The following is a 19949-nucleotide window of genomic DNA, read 5'->3' on the forward strand; positions in this document are numbered from 1 at the left end:
AAATAAATAAATAAAATAATTGGATACTATACATTATTTCTAATATATATATTATATATATATATATATATATATATATATATATATATATATATATATGTATAATTTTTTTTATTTTTTTTTGCTACAGGTACTGTAGAAAAAGTGTTTGCTACTAGGATGCATTGGAGAAATGTATAAAATAATATTTCATGTGGTTAAAATGCAGGAAAACAGTAAGAAAAATGTGAGTTTATGCTTCACCTGTTCCCAAAAGAGTAACTTTTTGCAAAGAAAACCTTCTAGTGTATGCTTTTGTATACGGTAGCGTATGGCATGCTATACCTGTACCTCTCTTGTCATCCTTATCCATATAGTATGGCTGCATGAGAGACGACATAGAGAACAAACAAACCTGCAGGACAGGACAGAGGTAAGGGGGCAATGCCCTTTCTCATCCCTGCAATCTCTTAACCTTTGATTTTTCACTTTGAGCTTAGTAACATTTTTACGTAGACGCCATGAAGCTTCCATCTCTGCTCTTCTGTCTTGTTTTACTAGGATCCGTACTGTCCAAACCAGTAAGTACCTTCTATGCCTTGTGCCATCTGATAGGTAAACCTACTGGCAGGACGCGTGCCTGCGCCATAGATATACGGGAGATAACGGAGCGAAATGTCATGTCGCTAAACTGTTTATGGTGTTGTTGCCCAGCGTGTGCTCGCTGACATTTACAGAGGACGGTATGAAACATGTGAGCTATGCCGAAGCGCCGAGGTCACGTTTGGTGTAAGTGCATGTCTTCTTTCCCGACTGTAAGAACCTGGACGAGCAGGTTTGGCGAGTTCCTCGGCTGTTAGAAATGTTAGATTTATGTCCAACAAGTCGGATACTGACACCACTATCGCAATTATATTTCATGTTTCCCAGTACTTAACAATGACACTTAAGATTAGAGTGGACAGGTAGGTTTACATATATACACCTTGATGTAGGTGCTGGAGGAGGTTCTCCTATAAAGGCACCTGTTACTGGTTGTCACACATAGTCACATATCATATTGAGCAACCACTTCAATAAGAATTGTAAGCAGAACACTTCTGTAGACTTATTCGAGGGACTGGACAGTTAGATACAAGGAAGGGTCAAGTCATAATATACATTAGACACATCAGTGGCGTATAAAGTCAACAGTAGAAGTAAAGTAGTAGCTCACCAAATCCCCGTTTTATGGTCCAATCTTCAGGGTGCACGGCTGGAAAATCCCGGACTCCTAGGGCAAGCGGCAACACGAATAGTACAAAATATATTCCAGTCCGCACTCCTGAGATGTCCTTTCTTTAAAATTTAACTTTTAATTTTCCATATAAAAAATGGGTAACTATGGGGCCACACGGTGGCTCAGTGGTTAGCATTACAGCCTTGCAGCGCTGGATTCCTGGTGTTCAAATCCCGCCAAGGGCATAAAACCATCTGCAAGGAGTTTGCATGTTCTCCCCGTGTTTGCCTGGATTTCCATCCCATATTCCAAAACAGACATACTGATAGGGAAAAATGTACATTATGAGCTCTATGTGGGGCTCACAATCTACATTTAAAAAAAAAAAAAAAAAAAGGGTAAATATAATACAAACAAAACAAACGTGACAGTGAAGACACAAAAGTGTGTTAAAATCCCATATTAAAGGTCTGGCTGACGCGTTTCTGGGTACGCTTTACCCCTTAGTCCTAGCCAGCCATGACTATGACTAAGGGGTAAAGCGTACCCAGAAACGCGTCAGCCAGACCTTTAATATGGGATTTTAACACACTTTTGTGTCTTCACTGTCACATTTGTTTTGTTTGTATTATATTTACCCATTTTTTATATGGAAAATTAAAAGTTAAATTTTAAAGAAAGGACATCTCAGGAGTGCGGACTGGAATATATTTTGTACATCAGTGGCGTAACTAGGAATGGCGGGACCCCGTGCCGAACTTTTGACATGGCCCCCCCAACACCGACGACCTCGGCTGACCCCTCCTACGCATTCCTGCACGCTCTACTATGCCCCATAATGGCCCCTGCACACAGTATTATCTCCTATAGTGGCCCCTGCACACAGTATTATCCCCCATAGTGGCCCCTGCACACAGTATTATCCCCCATAGTGGCCCCTGCACACAGTATTATCCCCCATAGTGGCCCCTGCACACAGTATTATCCCCCATAGTGGCCCCTGCACACAGTATTATGCCCCATTGTGGAAACCCATAAACAATTATTATACTCTGGGGTCTTTTCAGACCCCAGAGTATAATAATCGGAGACCAAGGGGGAGAAAAACATAAAAAAACTCTGTTACTCACCTATCTCCCGTCTCCTATGCTGTTGGCCTCCGAAGTAGTCGATCTTCAATGATGTCAGACGTCACATGACCCGGGACGCAGGCCATGGTCACCGCATCAATGGGAGAATGGATGGAGCCATGTACTGTAAAATTCTGAGTGACAACCTCCTTTATTCCACCAGGACATTAAAAATGGGTCATGGCTGGGTCTTCCAGCAGGACAATGACTCAAACATACATCCAAGGCAACAAAGGAGTGGCTTAAGAAGAAGCACATTAAGGTCATGGAGTGGCCTAGCAGTGTCCAGACCTTATGGAGGGAGGTGAAGGTCCGAGGTGCCAAGTGACAGCCTCAAAATCTTATCGATTTAGAAATGATCTGCAAGGAGGAGCAGACCAAAACGCCTCCTGACATGAGCACAAATCTCATCATCAACTACAAAGAACGTCTGACTGCTGTGTCCGCCAACAAGGGTTTTACCACCAAGTATTAAGTTGTTTGCCAGAGGGATCAAAGACTTATTTCTCTGTGCAAAATGCAAATACATTTATAAAATTTATACAAAGTGATTTTCTGGATTTTATTTTTGATATTCTATCTCTCTATTCTATTACCCTACCTTTAAAATTATAGACTGTTCATGTCTTTGTCAGTGGGCAAACTTACAAAATCAGCAACAAAATCACTGTAAATAGAAAATGGTGAGGAATTGATGAAAAATTGTATAACTTTACATTATACAATATACAAGCCATAACATGGACAACCCCTTTAATGGGCATAACTTGAAACCTCTGGGCACCAAAACACAATCTGTGATGGGGCCTCTACTTACCCTGTCCCAATTTAATAGTGGTATGGTTTTGTGTCCGGGGACCCTTTAGAGCCCCTTAGATTCCAGGGCACGGTAGTGGCTGCTATGACTGTACCCCTATGGCTAGGCCCGGGGTCCTGAGTATATACACAACCTGATCAGTGATTGTTCTGACAGCGCAGCCTCATTAAAATATAAAGGGCAGACATACGCTGTCAGACTGTCTTATTTTTTATTCCATCAATTATTAATTCTAATTCATTTATTGTTTCAGAAACACAAAGAAAAGCAAGCCCATAAATCTGGGTTAGGTAAGAACTTTTTTTTCCCCTATTATTTTCTACCCTTTGATTCTGAATAATCCTGCTCTGTATGTTTGCCTTGTTGTACGAATGATAACAGTATCCTGTTATGTAACTTTTAGTTTTGACAGAGAGCGGGCAGCTGTGCCATTTCCCTTTTCACCATGCCCGCATGCTCCACCACACTTGTATCCGGAAAGGCAAGCATGGACCCAGGCCGTGGTAGGGCTATGTTCACACTGTAACATTGAGCTGCCTTGTCTTGTTTGTTTTCTTACAATTTTTTGCAGAAGTATGTTTCATCCTTACCAAAATTGTTTTCCATTGTCAGTTGTATTAAATATGGACTGGAACAAGGGGTAGAAAGAATTGGCAGCCACAGAGGGTAGCACTGAGGAGAGGACACACCATTTATGGATTTTGAAAAAGTTAACACTTTGGGGCCAAATGCACCAGAATTCTGGAGTAATTTGCACCTAAAGATGTCTAAGACTAAAGCCCCACGTAGCGGGCCGCAGCGCTTTTCCATTATACCTGTATGGAAACCGCCAGTTAGTTATAATTGATATGCTGTGTACTCCAAAACCGCAATTTTTCCAAAAATTTCAGCGTGTGGGTGGGATTCGCTATAATTCCTGCATGTACGACTTTGTGTCCGTGCAAAAAAAAAAAAAAAAACGGTTTACAGGCGGACACTGGCGGTTACTAGAGATGAGCGAGTACTGGTAGGATCAGCCGATCCGAACAGCACGCTCCATAGAAATGAATGGATGCACCTGGTACTTCCGCTTTGACGTCGGCCAGCCGCTTAACCCCCCTACGTGCCGGCTACGTCCATTCATTTCTATGCAAGCGTGCTGTTCGGATCGGCTGATCCGAACAGTACTCGCTCATCTCTAGCGGTTACCTTTAAAAACCCATTCCAATGAATGGGTTTTAAAGCTGACCGCCAGCAAGCCATCCCCTGTCCAGTTTCCCCGGGTTTTAGGAACAGCAACGGTAGTGTGATCGCCCCCTTATTCAGACATCAGTATTTTGGTTAGTGTTTTCCATGCGTGATTATAAGCCAAAATCAGAATTGGGTTGAGAACGCAGAAGGGGTGTAAATCTTTCCCTTGTACCATATCTATGTGTAGTCTCCACTCTACACTCTTGGTTTTGGCTTACAATGGCCTTAGGCCTTACTCACACGTCTGTATTTCATGTACATATGCTGTCCACATATATGTCCATTCATTTCAATCTACACAGTCCAGTCACATTAATGTGACCACCTGCCAAAATCCAGAATAACCCCCTTTGGCAGAGTGGACCGCTGCGAGACGTGCAGGAAGAGAGGGGATGTTGTGATGATGATCACTGGGATGTTGAGCCATGCCGACTCCAGTGCCGTGGCCAGCTGTGCTAGGTTACGCGGTTGAGTATCCACCGATCAAGCTGGTCCCACAGATTCTTGATTGGGTTAAAGTCTGGTGAATTTGCTGGCCAAGGGAATACGGTAAACTCATCCTGGTGCTCCTTAAACCTCGTACGTACAGTGCGAACTTTATGACATGTCGCATTGTCCTGCTGGTAGATGCCATCATCCTGAGGAAAAACAATTCGCAAATAGGGGTGAACATGGTCCGCAAGGATAGATGCATACTTGTGTTGATCCATCATGCCTTCCACAATGATGAGTGCACCCAGATGGCTGATGACATTGGTTATTTAACGTTGACGTCAAAAGTAGGCAGTGGTCACATTAATATGGACTGGACTGTGTATTTGTTCAGGCAACCATTTTTTTTTTTTCATGGACCATGGTTCCATGAAAATAAAACGTGTAAAGAGGCCGTGTGGATAAGTATCAGATCGTGGGGATTGGTAAGTCCCCCATGGCTCCTTGTGAATGGAGGGCCAGTCCATCTGTGAGGCCAGAACTGCATTCAGTACTATGGGGCTGCCACAGATTGTAGTCCTGACATCCCCATACGCCGTAACTGGAGCACCGATCATACAAGCGCACTGGTGCTCCATTCACAAAGTAGGAGGTATGGGGGCCTTTTGATGGTCGGACCCCCAGGAATCTGACACTTATCTCCGACCCTATGGCCTTACTGAGGACTTAAACATTGGCATCTACAGCCCCATACCATTACTATATACACTGGATATCTCACGACAGGTTCCCTAAAGTCAATGACTTGTCAAAACCCTCAAAAATACCATACCTAGAGAGAGCGCCCTTGTCATCCATGAAAAGTAACCCTTCAGCTTGCATTTCTTTCATGCTTTACAGGTTTTCAGCTATTTATCTCTGCCATATCTTATGACTCAGTCTTGTATAATGGATTTTCCCCTAGGTGTTCCCTCACAAAGAATTATGATAAAGACAAGCTTTGGTCTTACTGCGTGGAGGATCACAAAGTGAGAGGTACTATTATTAGATGATTGATTTTCCGATCTCCAGGTAACTCTTATATTGCAGCCTTTACTTTGCAAAACTTCTATTCTTAATATGGTAATATTATTTTTCTTGCTATGAAATGGATCATTAAAGGTTTCACAAACCATAAGGATTCTTTATGAAACCTATTGATGTGCAGACAAATGGACGCATAAGAATACGTCTTCAGAATGAATTACCCATGTTTGTATCGTGAAGGTAATACCGCAGCTTATAATGGGCTAAAATAAAAATTGTAGGCATTCTCTAGAAGAAGAATGTACTGACGTCCGAGAAATTTTTCTGCTGATCCTTACACTGGAGCTGCTTTTTTGCCTGCAGAACTGACCTAAAAGGAACATAACAATAGGGGCATTGTTATGGTCTTACATTATCGAGTGTACGGACCGAAATACTACCACGGCACAGTTCTGAAATAATACCGTATCCATATGATTGTTCCATATACTATTCAATAACCAAAGAGTACTATTAATACTGCCAAACAAACTAAATAACACCAACGTAACTATACTAGAGATGAGCAAACAGTAAAATGTTCGAGATTCGAGATTCGATTCGAGCAGCCCCTCAATATTCGACTATTCGAATCGAATATTGAACCCTATTATAGTCTATGGGGGGAAAATGCTCGTTTCAGGGGTAGGCAACATTTGATCAAATTACACTTACCAAGTCCACGAGTGAGGGTCGGGCTGGATCCTCCGAGAAGTCTTCTCCGTGCAGCGTCTCCGCGGCATCTTCCGTCTCTGAATTCACTCTGTCAGGCATCGGGCCTGGGCAGAGCCGACTGCGCATGTCCGCACTACAAGCGGGCATGCGCAGTCGGCTCTGCCCAGGCCCGATGCCTGGCAGAGTGAATTCAGAGCCGGAAGACGCCGCAGAGACGCTGCACGGAAAAGACTTCTAAAGGTAGCAGAAGAACCAGCGTTGATTGGTCGACTGTATAGCATTTGGCCAATCAATGCTGGTTCTGCATCGAACTTTTCCATTCGAACAGCGAGTGGTACTTGATCGAGAACGAGTATTTCGAATACCGCTGTATTCGATCGAATACCTACTCTATTCGCTCATCTCTAAACTATACCCAATAAAACCGCTATAAAAAGCTGAACATATACAGGTCAGGGCCGTTCCACTGAAACCGTGTATTCTCCTTGTGAGTCTCTGCCACCATGGCCCAGATATCACTGGTTTTGTCAATATACAAATGTGCTCATTGGAGCAAAGAGGGTGTTACCATTGCACCAAAGAGGTAAACGGGTAAGAGCTCATTTGCATATTGACAAAAACAGCGATATCTCAGCAATGGAGGCAAGGAGGAAAAGATTGTTTGATACAGGTGACCCTGACCTATCTATCTACTAGGCTGGATCGATATGCTGGATTCTGGTGGCAGACTCCCTTTAAAGTGTTACCTGCAATTTGTGTCATTCGTGATACATGTAAGTTCTGAATAACTTAGGTGGTCAGACAACTTAGTCCCATTTACTGTAATAGAGTATGTGATTCTGGACCAGAATGTAATGCACTTTGTTTAAAATTGTTACTAAGGAAGTTCTGTCTTTAGAAACCAGCATGCTAATAATGAGAATAATAGAGATGGAGGGGGGGAAAGGACAGGTCTCTCTCCATTACCTTTCCATGTTTCACAGCTTTCTATGACTGTATACTGCTTAGAGAAGAGTCTGCAGCTTCTCACTACTCACAAAGAGTTTAAGGAAAGTCTATGTATTTTCCCATTTGTGCTCAGATTTCTCTTTTTCTGTGTTGGAGATCTTTTTAGCTACATCATAACCTGGATTTGGACTCCAGTTTACTTGGATCTCCTATATTATGTTTACTTGGGCTTTTCTCAACTTTTTGCTTTTGTCCCGTACTCCTGGCAGAATTACATGTAAATAAACCAGTAGTAATAATAGAAGACTGCTCTCTATTATACAGGCCCTGTGTCGATAAAAACTTTAGTTACCCTGATGTTGTTCTTTAATATAATGCCAGTATGCATTTTGACAGATCATTGTGAGAACAATCCATGTGAGCCAAGAGGTGTGTGTGAAAGCACTTTAAGGGGTCATAATTGTATATGCGATGAGCCATACACTGGCAAGGACTGCAAGAAAGGTAAGCTGAAATTCCCATCAGAATCTCAGATCTCAGATTGATTTTGCAATTTACGAAGCAGGGAGGGAGGAGGAAAGAAGCCGGATAAGATGTATTGCAAAGTTTCTTATATCTACTTGCTCCTTATGCACTTTATAAATTGTCTTGAGATCTGATTGGTAGAAACCTGTTCTCTGTATCTTCTAGACAAGTGCTTTGATAGAACCTTGCAAGAGTATTTTGAACCCAAGGAAAAATGGCTCAGGTATATACCCCCAACTTTGGAAGAATGCACCTGCCACGAAAAAGGAAAAGTGTGTAAACCTATCACTGGGAAACGTGAGTTGACAAAAGAGACAAATTAATAAGTGAGGCCATAGCAGTCTATGCAGTGCTTACTGTGGTATATATATATGATTAGCGCTACTCTCTACAGCATTCTTGGCATTGAATGTTTTGGGTAGTCCCTTCAGGTGAACTTGTCAGGTGGCTTTTCCACCTTAAACTCAAGCATCAAGTAGCAATATTCTCTGTGGTGTCCCTCGGTAAGAAATACGGTCTTTGAAGCATGGTCCTTATAGGATGCACTTCATGATGAGCTCCCAAATAGCTAGATTGCTACTCTACTGAACTGTCATGAAGCTGCCAGTTCAGCACCGTCGCGACCTGGCCAATTGTGAACCTGGCCATTCAGTATCGTTGCAATCTAACCAATCATGGACCTCGCCATTCAGTACCATTGCGATCTGGCCAATCATGGACATGGCCATTCATTACCATTGTGATCTGGCCAATCATGGACCTGGCCATTCATTACCATTGCAATTTGGCCAAGCATGGACCTGGCCATTCATTACCATTGCAATTTGGCCAATCATGGACCTGGCCATTCACTACCATTGCAATTTGGCCAATCATGGACCTGGCCGTTCATTACCATTGCGATTTGGCCAATCATGGACCTGGCCATTCATTACCATTGCAATCTGGCCAATCATGGACCTGGCCATTCATTACCATTGCAATCTGGCCAATTGTGGACCTGGCCATTCAGTACCGTTGCGATCTGGCCAATCATGGACCTGGCCATTCATTACCATTGCGATTTGGCCAATCATGGAACTGGCCATTCATTACCATTGCGATTTGGCCAATCATGGAACTGGCCATTCATTACCATTGCGATCTGGCCAATTGTGGACCTGGCCATTCAGTACCGTTGCGATCTGGCCATTTGTACTGCTCCTAAGTTTTCTCCTGAAAAGAAGGAGGCGACCAGAAAGCAGATTCATCTAGGCACATTATTAGGTCGCTAAACATTCTGTGAGATGTGATCGACCGATCTGTAACTTATTGATGTCAGAGCAGTACCCTATCTAACTTATGGATGTCAGAGCAGTACCCTATCTAACTTATTGATGACAGAGCAGTACCCTATCTAAATACTGGCCAGGTCAGGCGCTATGCAGTGACAGATTCTAAAATCTTACAACATTATTTTTTAGCAACAGAAATCTTACTGAGTGCACCCTAGGGAAGAATGTTACTTGACGCTACGTGTGATAGAGCTGGTTTAGGATGCAAAACCTACAGGTCCCAGTTCCTAGTCCTTGGCAATTTACATATACATAATTTTTTATCAAATAATGATCTTATTCCACTTTCTCTTCATGTACTGGTCACTTGAGTGTCAGCCTGCAGTATATCATGAGGACTCTACATACATATTACTCATATATGTGATAGTACGTTATCAGAAGTATTGCTGCTTTGGATTTGCAGATTGTCCTCACAACCCTTGCCATCATGGTGGTCAATGCTTAAAACACAAAGAACATTTGGTGTGTGGCTGTGCCCAGGGATTTTCAGGAAAGCGCTGTGAAATAAGTAAGTATTAATGTGACATATGCACTTACATATTTGCCTGTAGCCGTTCTTGAGAATGTTTATGTTCTTTTAAGATCAGAAAGAAACTTGCTATCATGGCAATGGCACCAAATACAGGGGCACAGCCAATGTCACCGTAACCGGAACAGTCTGCTTGAATTGGGAGTCTGACATCATACAACATGAGGTTTCATGGTATAGCGGAAAGCATGCCGAAAGACATGGCCTAGGACCTCACGCCTACTGCAGGTAATACTGTAAGCCAGTGACACTATGGCATCATATTTTGGTAAATTGCAAATTATACCACCTACACCAGGGACCGTACTTTTAATGTGGGGCATATAATATTAGGATGGCTGTAGGAGTATAAGGGGGCATTCACACGGAGTAACGCCGGGTGTGTATCACAGCCATACACGCCGGCGTTACGGCACACTGCCGAACACTTCCCATTCACTTCAATGGGAGCGCTCGTAAACGCCGCTGTTACGAGCGCTCCCATTGAAGTGAATGGGAAGTGTTCGGCAGTCTGCCGTAACGCCGGCGTGTACGGCTGTGATACACGCCCGGCATTACTCCGTGTGAATGCCCCCTTATACTGTGTGGGGGGCACAAAGAGAAATGGAAGGGAATATGCAGAGTCAACATAGTAGTGGGCAGAGCTAAATTTGCTGTCCTTCGAAAGTTGGGAGGTACGCAATGTAAGAAAAGTACTATGAACTTGTATCTACTTCTGGCTGCTTGTTGGGATACAGATGGGACATTATTCACAGACAACAAGGAGCTTTACTGACTGTGATCATAGACTGCTCTTTTCCTATGTCATGCCTGCATGTATTTGCCCCTTATTTGCAGTCCCATGTCCCTGGATCTCTTATATTATGGTCACTTGGGCTTTTCTCTTTTGCTTGCAATTGTACAGTCACTCCTGGCAGTTTGGTAGAACAATATAAGCAATGGATAGTAGAGGGGGCAGACCGATCCTTATTGTACATGCCTACAGCCTCAGACAGAAATCCAAAAAGTGTTTGAGCGATAATATGATTATTAGCAGTAGATAACCTATAGGACACCATGTATGAAGGCTTATACAGTCTTATAACTGACTGCCTGCCAAGACCCTGCACATATTTCAACTTTTAAAGAAAACAGAGGTACCCCTCAGGGTAAAGTCATGCCTGCTACAATTACAAGATGACGTCTTTGGCTTGTAAACCAGAATAGTGCAAAAGTGAAGGCAGACACAGAAACATGAAACACTGTTCTAATAGTATTGTGTCTTCCCAATGTTCAGAAACCCAGATGGAGATACACAACCCTGGTGTTTCACAATGAAGAATGAAGGACTGACCTGGGAACATTGTCTTATCCCACCCTGCCACCAGGCACCAGGTACATGACATATGTTGTTAAATGGCTATACGCAGCAAGTCTATATCAGAGGAAATACTTGAAATGTGTAAGCAAAAAGTCAAGTACTTGTTGTATATAGAGAAGACAGAAGGACAGTATAGGTCATTTCGGTCCATCTGAGCCACACGTTTCAACTCATCTAAGCCTATACTGTAATTTGACATATATGTGATACCCATGGAATAGATCATCCCATGGTTAGACCATGGTTGGTCCAAGTTTCCATCAGTAAGGAGGTTGTCCAAGACTGGATATTGATGGTGTATACTTACACCTGTTTCACACTGTGTTGAGAACAGTGATCTATGGATGTTTTTGGTTCTTGACCACAACCAATCTGGCCATCAATATCCAGTGTCCGACAAAACACGACATGTATATTTAATGTAATTTCTAATAAATCTGTCCTAAAGACATGGCTTGCCTTGGCAAAGGTCGTCTTTTTGGAAATCATACTCAGATCAGAGAAGAACATTTCAGTCTGAAGTTTGATACCTTGATACCACCCAAAGGATGTCTCTCAAAAACATAACCAAGTTTCATCTGAAGTGCCGTAGACAACAATACAGTGATAATTTTTTGTCTTTACAGCTAGTACTTCACCTCCACCAACCAATAAACCCAAGCCAACAATACAGACTGCGCCACCTGTACATACTACTCATAGTCCACCCACTTCAGAAGGTCCTAAAGATAACACACGAGGCATACCTGCAGACTGTGGGGTGACATTTCGGAAGAGTCCATCTATAACCCCACGTATTGTCGGTGGATTGGTAGCGCTCCCTGCATCTCATCCTTACATGGCAGCGATCTATATAAAGGACATCTTTTGTGGTGGGACGCTCATTTCATCCTGTTGGGTTTTAACCGCGGCTCACTGCTTGGATCGTAGGTAATAGTTCTGGACAAAATATACAAAAATACATAGTAATGTTTATCACTTACGGTATATCAAGACTCCAACGCAGATGTGAATCTAGCCTGATAAGTTTTGCCACAAGGCTGAATTGGGCGCCAAATTTTTCACAAGGGCTGTCACCTGTCCCCTGTCTCAATACTGGTTATAAACTGGACATCCCCTTGAAATGAAAAAAGTTACCGTATACTGAATCATTACTGTTCAGCCTATTCTGCTTCCTAGCTTGTTGCATGTGATACTATTTTCATAGATGCTCAGCACACGGAGAACATCTATATGTATCCCATTATTGTCCTTCCCCTGGATCAACACTGTACGGGGTTGTAGGGTTATAGGTTGGACTTGATGGACTGATGTCTCCATCCAACCTCATCTACTAGGCAACTATATAACATACCCATAGGCGTTAATGGGCTTGATGGATCCACAAAACAGACTATAATAGAGAAGGCCTTTATATTAATACATTGCTGCTCTTCTTTACAGACCAAGCGTGAACCAGATCACTGTGGTGCTAGGACAGAGCCTGTTTAACACTACAGATCAGCGGACCGTCATGTTTCCTGTACAGAAATACATTCTTCACGAATCCTATGTTGAGGAAACATTTCACAATGATATAGGTAAGATATAAGGAGCCATATAGATGCCGCATGCATTGGTATCCCCCACACATGGTCTCAAGTATCATTGCTCCATGTACAGTGGACTGAGGACACATCTTGTCCCGAAATGCAACTGACTTATGGCAAAGTTGGCTTCCTATGTCAGTGCTGAGCTTAAACTCACAGAGCCCCCATGTTTTAGCTATATTTGTCTATGGTCATGATGGCGAACCTATGGCACACGTAACAGAGGTGGCACTCAGAGCGCCCTCTATGTGTGCACCCATCTGTTGAATAGATTATACTGTGTGGGGGCCACTTTGCAGCATATTGTACTGTGTGGGAGCCACTGCGGGGCAAATTGTTCTTTGTATGGGCCACTGTGGAGCAGATTGTACTGTGTGGGGCCACTATGGAGCATATTGTACTGTGTGGGGGTCACTGTGGAGAAAATTGTACTGTGTGGGAGCTACTGTGGAGCATATTGTACTATGTGGGGGTCACTGTGGGACAGATTGTACTGTGTGGGTGCCACTATGGAGTATATTGTACTGTGTGGGGGCCACTGTGGGGCAAATTGTTCTTTGTATGGGCCACTGTGGAGCAGATTGTACTGTGTGGGTGCCACTATGGAGTATATTGTACTGTGTGAGGGCCACTGTGGGGCAAATTGTTCTTTGTATGGGCCACTGTGGAGCAGATTGTACTGTGTGGTGCCACTGTGGAGCAGATTGTACTGTGTGGTGCCACTATGGAGCATATTGTACTGTGTGGTGCCACTATGGAGCATATTGTACTGTGTGGGGGTCACTGTGGGACAGATTGTTCTATGTGGCGGCCCTTCACTATTTCTATCACACAGTATCTGTTTTATGGCAGACAAGTTATATTATTACAGTCTGTAATTGTCCACCATTGTGGATCTGCACAGTATTAAAGTTAAATTGCCATGTTGCTATTTTGTGATAAATTTAGTGGGTTTTGGGTTGCAGTTTGGGTACTTGGTCTCTAAAAGGTTCACCATCACTGGTCTACGTTTTTTTTTTAGCAATTTGCAGAGAATTTATCTAGATCTGCACTAAAAATTCTGGTGGCAAAAAAGCTACAAAATAGTGTTTAGCGACTTTTTGGGCTCACATGTACAAAAATGTTGGGACATTTTACAATTTTATGCCACTTGCTCCACTTCTGACAAATGGGTATCGGTGAACCTGTCAAGCTGATGTACGGCAGATTTAGCAGATACAACTTTTTGAAAAGTCACAATTTTTTTGTTCTATTGTACCCTAGGGGGGTGGGTTGAAGTTTAAGGCTGTGTTTGCCCCAGTGCAAGTAGTAGCTGAAAAATAATGTATGAATTCAGCGCACTGTCGGCTTTCTAGCAGTATATAATACCGTGTATGCCCGAGGACTTAAAAGGTCCTTTTAACACTCTGACCCAAGTGAAAAAATGCTTCATTCTGCTCCAGTCACGGCATTGTCCACATCCTTCTTTCTCGGCTGGATGTCTTTGTTCCTCTTCTTTATCTGCACAATATTCAAAACCCAAGATGTCCTTTTAGAGAAATACACATCGCTACCACAAGCAGAACATAAAATCACTGGCTAGTCTATAGCACGCCATGCCTTGCACAAACACAAAAGATGGGGGGCAGACAAGGGTGTTGGGTAAATTACATTTTACTATAACTTTACCAAACCTACCCACACTTATCTTTACAATGTAAATACATTCAATGACGTTCAGTATTAGCGATGAATGTCAAACTACAACAATTATCAAACTACTTTCTATAAATGAATAGTCCATAAAGAAGTCTATGGAGAGGGAAGGAGCAGGAGGTGGCTGCTTGAAAAGACACACAAATAACTGCAGCTGCTAAACTGTGGGTGGGAACGCTCATATGACACTGCTGTGTCTTTCAAAATAAGGCTTGACTAGGCATTGCAGATTATGGGGGTCCATGTAACATCCTATACAAATGCTGCTACAGGTCAAGAACCCACCCCGGCTACCTTTTCCACCACCACCTAAAACCCGGTAACCCCTTGTAAAACAAGACACACGCCCAGGATGGATTTAATCGGCCGCAGCAGACGTATTTATTAACAACATAAACGGTTTAATAACGATAATAAAATTACCATAAATTAACAAAATTTAACATAAATTACCTGGGTAAGAGTCCTTTGCCAACGAAGATCACAAGCCACTGGTCTGGCGCTACCATAACCACATATATATACTTACCGCCAGCCGCAACCACCGACTTAGCACCGGCACCATGAGTAAAGATGAGCACCTTCTTCAATGTAGCAGCTCGAAGGGCTAACACCCTGTAACTGTTTACCAACCACCGATGAACTACCACGGAATGATGAAGGTGGAGCCTACTGCTGACTCCACCCGTTTTCTCCCCGATTTACCACCAACACCCAGGACTACACCCACAACGGCCACCGTGACATACTACAATCTGAAAAGACAAGTTAACTGTCCTACAAAAAAGGAGGGAGGGAGGAAGCAACAACTGCTAGTTGGGCCGTGCGGTTCACGAGAGAGCACTTTTGGCCGCGCGGCCTAGTCAAACCTGGCTCTGCCCCAACCGGCTTCCCGCCGGAGCCTTGTATTGGTCCCCCTACTGCCCGCCTCTAGTCATGTTCCCTACAGGGCGCCGCTACGGTCATCCTTTACCACTGCCAAGGCTGAAGCAATAAGTCAATTAACTAGCCGTCCGCAGCCACCTTCTCCCCTCTTCCCTCTCCATCCGGTGTAAGTTCAGTATCCAGATAAACATTCTGTGTGAAAGCCCAGGCACTGGGGCCACCGATAGTGGCTATGGAGGAAATCGAGAAAATCCAAGTTTTTGGAATTACAAAATTTACTAAATTGGAGATTTCCTCTAGGTAAGATAAAATTGTTACAAAATTTGGATCCCAATACGTTGTATTAACTGTATGTTTTTTACAGCTTTGGTCAAATTACAGGATGTAAAAGGTACCTGTGCCGAGTTCTCAAAATTTGTGCAACCTGCCTGTTTGCCACAAGCCAGCAAAAGTGCCGCAAGTGCCCAACATTGTGAAGTGATTGGCTGGGGCTACCAGCACACGGGTAAGGACATCACGGCCATAATGGCGGACATAATGACCATAAAGCACTTATTGCATGTACATAATCTTCCATGTGCTTATGCTCGTTACCTCATGTGTATCTGTAGGAGCAGATCACTATGCGACTTTTCTGCAGGAGGCACATGTGCCGATCGTCCCGAATTCCGAGTGTCAGTCTCCCACTATCCATGGTGACAACATATTACCTGGAATGATGTGTGCTGGCTTCTTAGAAGGGGGTGTCGATGCGTGTCAGGTGAGTGACAATAATCTTGCCATTAGTCTTCTGGGAATCTGCACTCTTTTTCCATCAAACAGGGTTTAATAGGAGCCATATTCAGCCCACAGTAGCTTAGACTTGCAAATCTAAAGTAACATTACTATTGTATAATGTGGCATTCAAAGAAAAGTGTTAGACAACTGGTATGTGACCCAATGTGCCTCTGAGAGGCATGACGTGCTGCAGTTCACTACAATCTTTGCATAGCATTATAGGGTTACCTAGCATTCACATAGAAGACAATTGTGGTATAGGTGAAGGCCAATTCTGCCATCTTGTGGCAATGGCGTTGTTACAGAGTGTATGAAAAATAAGTGCAAGTGCCAATATGCTTCAAGTATTCCTATATGTGCACATGTATTTAGAGCACTGTAACAGTGTGACCAGGCACATGCTGTCTGCAAATTCATGGTTTTGCCAACAGGGACTATTAAAGGGATCTACATTGTTTACAGACTATGGATACCACTAGGCCAATTTTGTAATAAGTTGCTTGAGTCTAACATTTTGCTTCTGTATGGTCTGTGCATCTCCTGTAAATAGCTGGTTGTCCTGCTTCTTCTTACATAGATCTGAGAACACTGCTGCTGGCTGATTCTTTTAGCCCTTTCCTCTCTTATGCTTGGTTCACATCTGTGTTTGGTATTCTGTTGGGGGACCGCATGGGGACCCCCCAAACAGAATACTGAATGCAACTACAAGCGCTGTGCTGTAAAAGCACACGGACCCCATACACTATAATGGGGTCCGTGTGCTTGCCGCACTAAACATGTGGACAGGAAAGTAGATTGTTAACTACTTTCCTCTCCGCATGGAACATCTGGCGGTAAGCACACGGACCCCATTATAGTTTATGGTGTCCATGTGCTTTCACTGGCACACTGCTTGCAGTTGCGTTCGGTATTCCGTTCGGGGGGGTCCTCATGCGGACTCTACCGGATGGAATATGAACGTTGATGCGAACGAGGCCTTATTGTTGCAGGTTCCATAAAGAAATGGGAGAATTGCACACCCAGATCAGAGTGTGCAGCAACCCAGTGGAGGAAGATGGTAGTAGTAGTCGGTCACAGCTGGGCTTATGGTGGTTGTAGTAGGCTGGTACTCCACAGGGAATGGTGCAACAAGTGGTGAGGGGGTTCTGCAGTGAAGATGATGATGGTGGTGGTAGTAGTATTCCCTAAGCTACTGTGTGGTGTAATCCTGTAATAGTCCTCCATTAGTCTGATAATGGTTGGGGTGCCCACGTGGGAGCACGCTGAGCTTAATGATGTCAGGATACTGGATACACCCCACATCACTGCAGATACCCAATCACAGGCCTCAGAGGTGACCCCCCCCCCCCATGGTGCATGACATCACACAGCACCTGAGGATGGCATTAGATGCTGGGAAGATGCCTCGGAGAGGTGGAGCAAGGTGAGTATAAGTGTTTTTTTTTCCTCTCCTCCCCGGGCCTCCCCTTATTATACTCTAGGGTCTAAGGACACCTCAGAGGTTAATAATGCTTCATGGGTGATGAACTCCAAAATTTTAGACTTTGGGCCGAGCTTGAAACTTTTGGAAAATTCGGATTGAATACAAGACTGACATATTACTATTTGAGGACCAAAAAGTTGGCAGCGTTTTGTATGGGGACCAAAAACAAGAGCGGCCTGTGGGGGTTAGTAAAGGGGGCAATATGCTGTGGGGGTCAGTAAGGGGACCAATATACTCCAAGGGGACAAGTACTGTGTGGGGACCAGTGAAGGGGGCAATATGCAGTGTGGGGACCAGTAAAGGGGGCAATATACTGTGTGGGGACCAGTAAAGGGGGCAATATACTGTGTGGGGACCAGTAAAGGGGGCAATATACTGTGTGGGGACCAGTAAAGGGGGCAATATACTGTGTGGGGACCAGTAAAGGGGGCAATATACTGTGTGGGGACCAGTAAAGGGGGCAATATACTGTGTGGGGACCAGTAAAGGGGGCAGTATGCAGTGTAGGGACCAGTAAAGGGGACAATATACTGTGAGGGGACCAGTAAAGGGGGCAATATACTGTGTGGGGACCAGTAAAGGGGGCAATATACTGTGTGGGGACCAGTAAAGGGGGCAGTATGCAGTGTGGGGACCAGTAAAGGGGACAATATACTGTGAGGGGACCAGTGAAGGGGGCAATATGCAGTGTGGGGACCAATAAAGGGGGCAATATATTGTGTGGGGACCAGTAAAGGGGGAAATATACTGTGTGGGGACCAGTAAAGGGGGCAATATACTGTGTGGGGACCAGTAAAGGGGGCAGTATGCAGTGTGGGGACCAGTAAAGGGGACAATATACTGTGAGGGGACCAGTAAAGGGGGCAATATACTGTGTGGGAACCAATAAAAGGAGCAGTATACTGTGTGGGGGTCAGTAAAGGGTACATTATACTGTGGGGTTAGTAAGTGGAGCAATATACTGTGAGGGGACAATATACTGTGTGGGCACTAGTAAAGGGACAGTATACATCGTGGGGGTCAGTAAAGGGGAAATATGTTGTGGGGATCAGTAAGGGGACCAATATACTGCGAGGGGACAATATACCGATTGGGGGTCAGTAAAAGGGGCAATATAACATGGGGGTCAGTGGGGGAAGCAATATACTGTGAGGGGCAATATACTATGTGGAAACTAGTAAAGGGGGCAATATACTGTAGGGTCAGTAAAGGGGGGGGCATTATACTGTGTAGGAGACAAGGAAAGCGATTTTTTGATTTGCAAATGGAGGCGCTTGGCCTACAATTTTAATTAGGGTGGCCCCATCATGTAAGTAAAGGTCACCAGGTTGGGTATTTTGTTTTTAGAGGGGTGGGGGGCAGCCCTTCTATAGTCTGCCTCAGCCAACAAAGGGCCTAGGTTCACCTCTGGTCGCACTGTCTATAAAGTGATGGCATATCTTAGCTATATGCCACAATTTTATAAGATGGGAAACAACATTTAACGGATAGGAAATTGGTAGGAGACTGGTGGTGGCCGACACTCAGCACCCCTACTGATCAGCTCTTTGAAGAGGCTTCATTACTTGGATGTTCAATTCCATTCAGTTGTTGGTATTACTGGAGATGGATCATTACTAACCAGGACCCCAATTTACCTTCTTCCCTATAGGGAGATTCGGGGGGACCTCTGGCATGTGAAGTGGACGGCAGAGTAAATGTATTTGGCATCGTAAGTTGGGGAGTTGGCTGTGCGGAAGAGAATAAGCCTGGTGTGTACACGGATGTATCCAAGTACATCGATTGGATCTTAACCAACATCAGCTGAGCGACGTCTTATGAAAAATGTCAAGACATTTCTTCACAATCCACAAGAGCTCATTTTTCTTAATCCCGTAGAACCAAAAATAGAATCTTTGACACGTGGGTTGTCGTCTTATCTACTAAACAAGGCGAGCGCTGTCTCTTTCTATGCCGAATAAAAAGATTGTGTTATGTTCTAATTATGTAATAATGGAATAAAAGCTAATGATATAATAACAAGTAAATACGTATCTGTCACATGTAATGTCTGCGGTGTATATAGAGCGTTCTTTCAGCGTAGAATATCCTCAGGTTATAACTTTCTCAACTTTGATGATATTCACATTTAAGGCCGGATCCCGTGTGGCGGAAACGCGTGGGAAAAAAACCCCACAGCATTTTACGGTCCCTGCAAAGTAGATGGGATCAACAAATCCCATCCACACATGGCGGGAAAACTTGCACGGCGGACATGTTGCGATTTCAAAAACC

The 19949-nt window shown here is 43.9% G+C and overlaps 1 protein-coding gene across 1 annotated transcript; it reads left to right on the forward strand.

Annotated features, from left to right (window-relative positions):
* Window positions 1-500: 500 nt before the first annotated feature.
* On the forward strand, window positions 501-19521 carry F12 (coagulation factor XII). The gene is made up of 14 exons (XM_075276429.1): window positions 501-560; window positions 3399-3435; window positions 3549-3648; window positions 5772-5842; window positions 7892-7999; window positions 8186-8317; window positions 9761-9865; window positions 9940-10114; window positions 11163-11260; window positions 11873-12176; window positions 12690-12826; window positions 15780-15920; window positions 16027-16175; window positions 19327-19521. Exons 1-14 carry the CDS (start codon window positions 501-503, stop codon window positions 19480-19482), a joined length of 1773 nt encoding a protein of 590 aa, XP_075132530.1. The 3' UTR covers window positions 19483-19521.
* Window positions 19522-19949: the final 428 nt, after the last annotated feature.

This window comes from Leptodactylus fuscus, chromosome 5 (assembly GCF_031893055.1).
Source record: "Leptodactylus fuscus isolate aLepFus1 chromosome 5, aLepFus1.hap2, whole genome shotgun sequence".
In the NCBI taxonomy this organism is placed as follows: domain Eukaryota; kingdom Metazoa; phylum Chordata; class Amphibia; order Anura; family Leptodactylidae; genus Leptodactylus; species Leptodactylus fuscus.

What these genes read in the sequence shown, in the direction of transcription:
- F12 (XM_075276429.1), top strand. Translation starts at nt 501, where the DNA reads ATGAAGCTTCCATCTCTGCTCTTCTGTCTTGTTTTACTAGGATCCGTA. An exon ending in AGGAAAGCGCTGTGAAATAA is followed by an intron (nt 9,866 to 9,939) that starts GTAAGTATTAAT and finishes TGTTCTTTTAAG; the next exon opens with ATCAGAAAGAAACTTGCTAT. An exon ending in GGACCTCACGCCTACTGCAG is followed by an intron (nt 10,115 to 11,162) that starts GTAATACTGTAA and finishes CCCAATGTTCAG; the next exon opens with AAACCCAGATGGAGATACAC.